Below are 6,250 nucleotides of genomic sequence, written 5' to 3'. Positions count from 1 at the left end.
AATATTCGAGTGCTAGTGATGTGTGGAGCTATGGAGCTGTAATGTATGAGATTTGGTCTTTAGGACATAAACCATTTGAAAACTCTACTAATCAAGAGGTATAACATTAATATTATACTTTTTAAATTTAATTTAATTTTACTAATTTTAGTGCATTAGACTGGTTGATTCAGGCTATAGATTACCACCTCCTCCAGGATGTCCTAAACCAATGTATAAACTAATGATGCAATGCTGGTATGTATTTATTATACTGTAACAACACAAAACAAAAACAACTATCAAATATCCATAATGACATTATAATACCAATGCACTACACAGTGCAGTGCAGTGAGAGTACATCCTAATAAGGTGAACTGAGTGGATTATTATAATCATACACAACCATATCATGCTTTCATGCACACCCACACACAATTAGTATATGTAATAGTGATGTCATCATTGTATTGTATAGGAATCCTGATACTCATGATCGTCCAAGTTTCTCAGATATATCATCAAGTCTATCCTCACCTGATAAACAATTACTAATGATTAATAAAGAGGATCCTGTTACTGTACTGGGTGGAGCTTTAGAAACAAGCCACTCCCTCTACACCGACTTACAGTACATGTACAAGAACTGATTGATTGTGTAGCCAGTTTATATACCAGTACATTGTGTTTAATGGTTTGTTTTCTATTTCTGTATAGAATAATTGTTGTGTTTTTGCTGCAGAATTATTTCTTTAATTAATCTGATTATGCATATTTGCTAGATAAAGCATCAGTGCTACAGCTAATGATGATTATTGTGAAACAATCCTTTCTTATGTGTGTATAATAACTAGGATTGGTTTATTGGTGAATATCAATGCTCCACTGATGCATGCAATAGCTATTGAAGAGTTACTGGTACTTAAGGTGTGGCAGTTATGATGTTAATAGTGAAAGTCATCATTGCAGTTGTGTTTCTTTCACAGTCAAGATGTACCTCTCTCTCCTTTCTTTATTGTTGTTATTGTTAAATGGTACAGTACAGTCTAATGATTGTAGTACTGAAGGATTTATGGAACTAAGTTTACTGGAGGCTAAAACTGGTAGTACTAACAACAATGGACCAACTACTGCAGGACTAGCAGAATCAGTAGAAACAAGATGGATCATCACTGATAGGATGTTCAGTGAGGATTGCATTAGTTCACTGACTGCATTAATTGGAGTTGACATTAGAACTGTAACTGGTAGCAGGACTGAATATCCTAGAATAGAGATATGGAGAGAAACAGCACTTCATTATCATAGAGACCAAGTATCTGTTGAACTTAGATTATCTCCAGACAATTTCACCACAAATGGACTGTATTGTGTTACATTACCTACTCCTCTGAACATTAGTCAGCTGACAGGTACCAGCAGATTTTACAGACTTGGAGTATATCAACCTCCTGATGATAGAAGTGTTGTAAGATTTTATAAAGTAACTGGAACTGGTCAAATTGGAAGAGTAAAAAATATTAATGATGTTGGAAAAATGTCTGTTCGTGGTGATATAGTATTACAAACCTCAAGTATCTTAATACATCCAATTACATTAGGTATGTCATAATGAAATGTATTTTTTATTTTAATGTATTTATAGGTAGCAGATGCAGTTATCCTCCAATTGACAGTTCATTTAATACAAACAGTCTATCAGTTACTAATGTAATACCAGTCAATGATACAAGAGCTTTTCCTGATATACAGTTCACATGTAATGGTACTATTACTAACTGAATAATAGGTATTACACAGAGTCAGGATACAAGCAAACATTATCCTAACATTTATCTAAAACGTTCTTCTGAACTGATTCATGCACTAAATGTTGATGCTTCTGCTACTACATCAAGTAATGGTAATGTATATCTCTTTACAAGTGATATTGAAGTAGAGTATGGAGATATATTAGTAATCAATGTAACCACTAATAGTAATCCAATGTATTATCAACAATACAATGAACCATTGAATTACCAGCTTGATGATAGCAGTGATGAATTAATACCATTGGAACATAATGACTATCCACTGATATCAGTTGTAGTAGGTAAGAACTATAATAGTATATACATGAACTGTGTTTGTTCTCTTCTGATACAGTCAGTGTTCCAGCATCATTAACAACAGATACAATGATACCTTGCACAACAAGTACCAGCAGTACCACAAGTAAGACTACACTATCATGATGATGCTATTTACAAATACACACCTCCACTGCATGCACAGTTCCAGGAATAACCACTACAATTAGTAGTACATTAACTCCTTTCATGAGTGAGTTATCAACAATTACTACTAACATAAATACTCTTCCTGTCTCATTAGGCAGCTATGCATTCATCCACTCCACAACTGCTGTAACAACAGAATCAACAAAATTCTTCATAACATCAACATCAAGTATCACTAAAGATAGTCTTACAATAGGTACTACATCAGTGATGAGTACACCAGTTAGTACATTACAAAGTACTGGCAGTAATACACTAATAATAGCAGGAAGTATTAGTACAGTATTTATATTACTGGTAGTTACTATACTAGTAATATTAATAGTGAGTGTATTAGTGTATAAAAGACGACACCTAAAGCTAACATCAAGAGGTAATTATCAAATGGATACACATTCAACTGAGACAGAACTGATTAACATGTCTAATCCTACCTACCAACCACAAGGTATTACAATGACAATAAAAGCTATTGATCAAAATACACTGCTTTGGTGCAGCAGGGTAGTACATTAGCTTTTATTGCTACTAGATTAACTGTATCAATTTATGATAACAATAATAATAACATATTTCATTTCAGTAGAGTACACTATTACTTTGTTTGTAGGTATGAATCCATTTCCATATGAAGAGCCAAAACCAGTAATGAAATAGAATCAGTGTACAGTGATGTCTTAATCAATATGTTTTAGACTATTTGTCAAACTGAAAATGAAACTTATAACTTATTAGAAGAAGCACTCACCGTTCCCACAGCAGTATGTTATCTGCTATCATGAATGATAATAATTTAATGTGCTAATGAAATTTAGAATGAACGTATGGGTGGAGGAAAACAGCAACAAGACATTTATTCCACATTGATGAATGAGCAGGTACAAAATACAATATGATATAGTTTTCATACAAATGATATATACAGAAGATATTTACTTTATTTTATTTTTAGTATTCCTCTCCATATTCAAGACTTGATCATACTGGTGGTAATGGATTCTTTATAGAAGATACTGAGTACTGGGAACCTGATAGTAATACTGATGGTATATACCAACAATTATCTGATAGGAAATACAGAGAAATTATAAGACACCAAATAAAGTAAGAGAGAGGGAGAGAGAGAGAGAGTGTGTGTGTGTGTGTGTGATCATAGAGAGAGGGAGAATTCATAGCAGTAACAGGAAAAGCAATAACATGTATGGCTTCATGAATATGTACACATTCTCACTCCAATAGAGTAACAGATTATTTAGGATCAGGACAGTTTGGTACAGTTAATAAAGGACTATGGACTACACCTACTGCTGGATCAGTCTCTGTTGCTATTAAAACACTTAATGATAATACTTCAGAGGATGAGAGAGTAAAGTTTCTACAAGAGGCAGCCATTATGGGTCAGTTTCATCATCCTAATGTTGTTAAACTACATGGAGTGGTCACCATTGGACATCCTGTGAGTCTGTAGTATTACTAATGATTGTACTCTTTAATAATTATTAAATGTTGTACATAGATAATGATAGTACTGGAATTGATATCTGGAGGTGACTTGAAAGAGTATCTTAACAAATTTAAACCATCGTAAGTTTATATCAATAGTTGCACTAATATCTCTTGTCTCTCTTTTCTCTTAGTCCTGGGGAGTTAGTATTATCATCAGTTCCTTCTATTTTGCTCTCATTCTGTCGTCAAATTGCTTCAGGAATGGAGTACTTGTCAAAGAAGAAGTTTGTTCACAGAGATCTTGCAGCAAGAAATATACTAACAATTGGACTTTATATAGTATGGTCTCAGATTGCTGACTTTGGTATGTCAAGGGATCTACAAGATGAATCTTATTATATTTCACAAGCAAAAAAGATTCCAATAAAATGGACAGCACCAGAAGTAATTAGAAACTATATAATTAGAATATTGAATTGTGTATGTATAGGCATTACATTATAAGAAATATTCCAGTGCTAGTGATGTGTGGAGTTATGGAGCTGTAATGTATGAGATTTGGTCTTTAGGACATAAACCATTTGAAAACTCTACTAATCAAGAAGTATAACATTAATACTATACTTTTTAAATTTAATTTTACTAATTTTAGTGCATTAGACTGGTTGATTCAGGCTATAGATTACCACCTCCTCCAGGATGTCCTAAACCAATGTATAAACTAATGATGCAATGCTGGTATGTATTTATTATACTGTAACATGAAAGTTAACTACACAAAAAGTATCTACACATAATCATTTAACACAAATATTGACCTTTTGGGTCAAATTACTAATATCCATAATGCAGAGGCGTATTTAGGGGGGGGGGGCTGAGGGGGCTTGAGCACCCCCCTCAGGGCTGGGCTCAGAAAAAAATTACTGAAGTCCTGGACTCTTGCATCACTACCAAGCCTCTTAACAAAGTTATCTAGCCCCCTTATCATGATTTCAGCAGTTTCTAGTGCTTTAAGGAGCAATCAGAAGTACCAGTAACATAGCAGTATGCTTGAAATGATCTTGGCCCCACCCGTAATTGACGAAAATGCAGGAAAAGGCCGTTATACCGCCGTAAAAGTGGGTGTGGCCAAAATCGCGGCGCGCTTCGCGCGCCCTCAGCACCCCCCTTCCCCAATTCCTAGATACGCCCCTGTAATGACATTATATACCAATGTACTATAGACAGTGTAGTGAGTGTACATCCTAATAATGTGAAGTTACTAGAAGAAGTGAAACATTTGAAAGAGCTCAGCCCCGAGCGTCAAGCCACACTATTGTTGTGTTGTATGACCTTCCTTGCTGCTAGAGAGGTTTTTGGATAGCAGTTTCATTTTGCTGACCACTCAGACTTACTGTTAGCAGCCATTTTGATCCTACTGCCCGTACTATGCAGACAGACAGATGCATATTTCATCTTAAGCTCAACGTCCAATAGTCGACTTTGTTGAAATCAATAGCAGTTTCATTACCTGAAACAGAACACTGTTCTATTTCAGGTAACTAAGTTGACACACATCAAAGTAACCACAAAGTTGCTTTCAACAAATTTGTCACAGTGGATGTTCGGCTTTAGTGGGCTTCGTCCAATTATAATCATACACAATTACCACATGCTTCCGTGTGCAATTAGTATGTATAACAACAAGAGTAAATATTACCTAACCTGAATAGGTATTATTTACTCTTGGTAATTGTGATTTCATCATTGCATTGTATAGGAATCCTGATACTCATGATTGTCCAAGTTTCTCAGATATATCATCAAGTCTATCCTCACCTGATAAACAATTACTAATGATTAATAAAGAGGATCCTGTTACTGTACTGGGTGGAGCTTTAGAAACAAGCCACTCCCTCTACAACAACTTACAGTGCATGTACAAGAACTGATTGATTGTGTAGCCAGTTTATATACCAGTACATTGTGTTTAATGGTTTGTTTTCTGTACATTAATAATATTAATTGTATGCTGCTGCATTATTATTTGTTATAATGCATTCTACAGTTAATGATGATATTGTAAAAGCAATCCTTTTTTTATGTGTGTTTTAAATGGAATTGGTTCCATTTATAAATTAATTATAAATTATTAATAGTCCAGAATAAAACTGCTGTGTTTATTCTTTATTGCAATCAATGCTCACTAGTACATGAATATACTCAAAGATGAATTGTACATCATACATGTACAGAATCTTTATACATTAATAAACAGTACACATGATCCCTTTAAAGCTAATAATTGAATCACAATATTAATGAGTGGACCCTCAAAATGTACTGCTCACTATAGTCTAGCTATTGAAAAGTTATTTTAAGGTGGGGCAGTTATGAATATGATGTTATACTGAAAACCAACAATGCATGTAACAGTCAAGATGTGTCCTTCTTCTCTCTCTCTCCTTTCTTTATTGTTGTTATTGTTAAATGGTACAGTACAGTCTAATGATTGTAGTACTGAAGGATTTATGGAACTAAGTTTACTGGAGGCTAAAACT

At 34.2% G+C, this 6,250-nt stretch overlaps 2 protein-coding genes across 2 annotated transcripts in view; both read left to right on the top strand.

Moving 5' to 3' along the window:
• Positions 1 to 6: 6 nt before the first annotated feature.
• On the top strand, positions 7 to 740 carry LOC109587467 (ephrin type-A receptor 8-like). The gene is made up of 3 exons (XM_020003715.1): positions 7 to 98; positions 152 to 237; positions 461 to 740. The coding sequence occupies exons 1-3, from the start codon at positions 42 to 44 to the stop codon at positions 630 to 632; spliced, it is 315 nt and encodes a 104-aa protein (XP_019859274.1). The 5' UTR covers positions 7 to 41; the 3' UTR covers positions 633 to 740.
• A 1,228-nt stretch (positions 741 to 1,968) lies between these two features.
• LOC109587466 (ephrin receptor 1-like) overlaps positions 1,969 to 6,250 on the top strand; it is an 11,901-nt gene continuing 7,619 nt past the window's right edge. Inside the window, exons 1-13 of the mRNA XM_020003714.1 lie at positions 1,969 to 2,077; positions 2,131 to 2,199; positions 2,260 to 2,307; positions 2,359 to 2,712; positions 2,875 to 2,909; positions 2,960 to 3,025; positions 3,080 to 3,142; positions 3,217 to 3,368; positions 3,504 to 3,720; positions 3,781 to 3,848; positions 3,902 to 4,154; positions 4,201 to 4,314; positions 4,363 to 4,448. Of these exons, the coding sequence (XP_019859273.1) occupies positions 1,969 to 2,077; positions 2,131 to 2,199; positions 2,260 to 2,307; positions 2,359 to 2,712; positions 2,875 to 2,909; positions 2,960 to 3,025; positions 3,080 to 3,142; positions 3,217 to 3,368; positions 3,504 to 3,720; positions 3,781 to 3,848; positions 3,902 to 4,154; positions 4,201 to 4,314; positions 4,363 to 4,448 (1,634 nt within the window). The remainder of the gene's footprint in view (positions 2,078 to 2,130; positions 2,200 to 2,259; positions 2,308 to 2,358; positions 2,713 to 2,874; positions 2,910 to 2,959; positions 3,026 to 3,079; positions 3,143 to 3,216; positions 3,369 to 3,503; positions 3,721 to 3,780; positions 3,849 to 3,901; positions 4,155 to 4,200; positions 4,315 to 4,362; positions 4,449 to 6,250) is intronic.

Source organism: Amphimedon queenslandica, unplaced genomic scaffold (genome assembly GCF_000090795.2).
Source record: "Amphimedon queenslandica unplaced genomic scaffold, v1.1 AMPQUscaffold_12559, whole genome shotgun sequence".
NCBI classification, from domain to species: domain Eukaryota; kingdom Metazoa; phylum Porifera; class Demospongiae; order Haplosclerida; family Niphatidae; genus Amphimedon; species Amphimedon queenslandica.
Note: the sequence above shows the minus strand (reverse complement) of the source record. Positions and strands in the feature narration are given on the sequence as shown.

Coding starts and splice junctions, on each gene's coding strand:
- LOC109587467 (XM_020003715.1), top strand. CDS start 42: ATGTATGAGATTTGGTCTTTAGGACATAAACCATTTGAAAACTCTACT. Junction 99..151: donor AAAACTCTACTAATCAAGAG/GTATAACATTAA, acceptor TACTAATTTTAG/TGCATTAGACTGGTTGATTC. Junction 238..460: donor AAACTAATGATGCAATGCTG/GTATGTATTTAT, acceptor TGTATTGTATAG/GAATCCTGATACTCATGATC.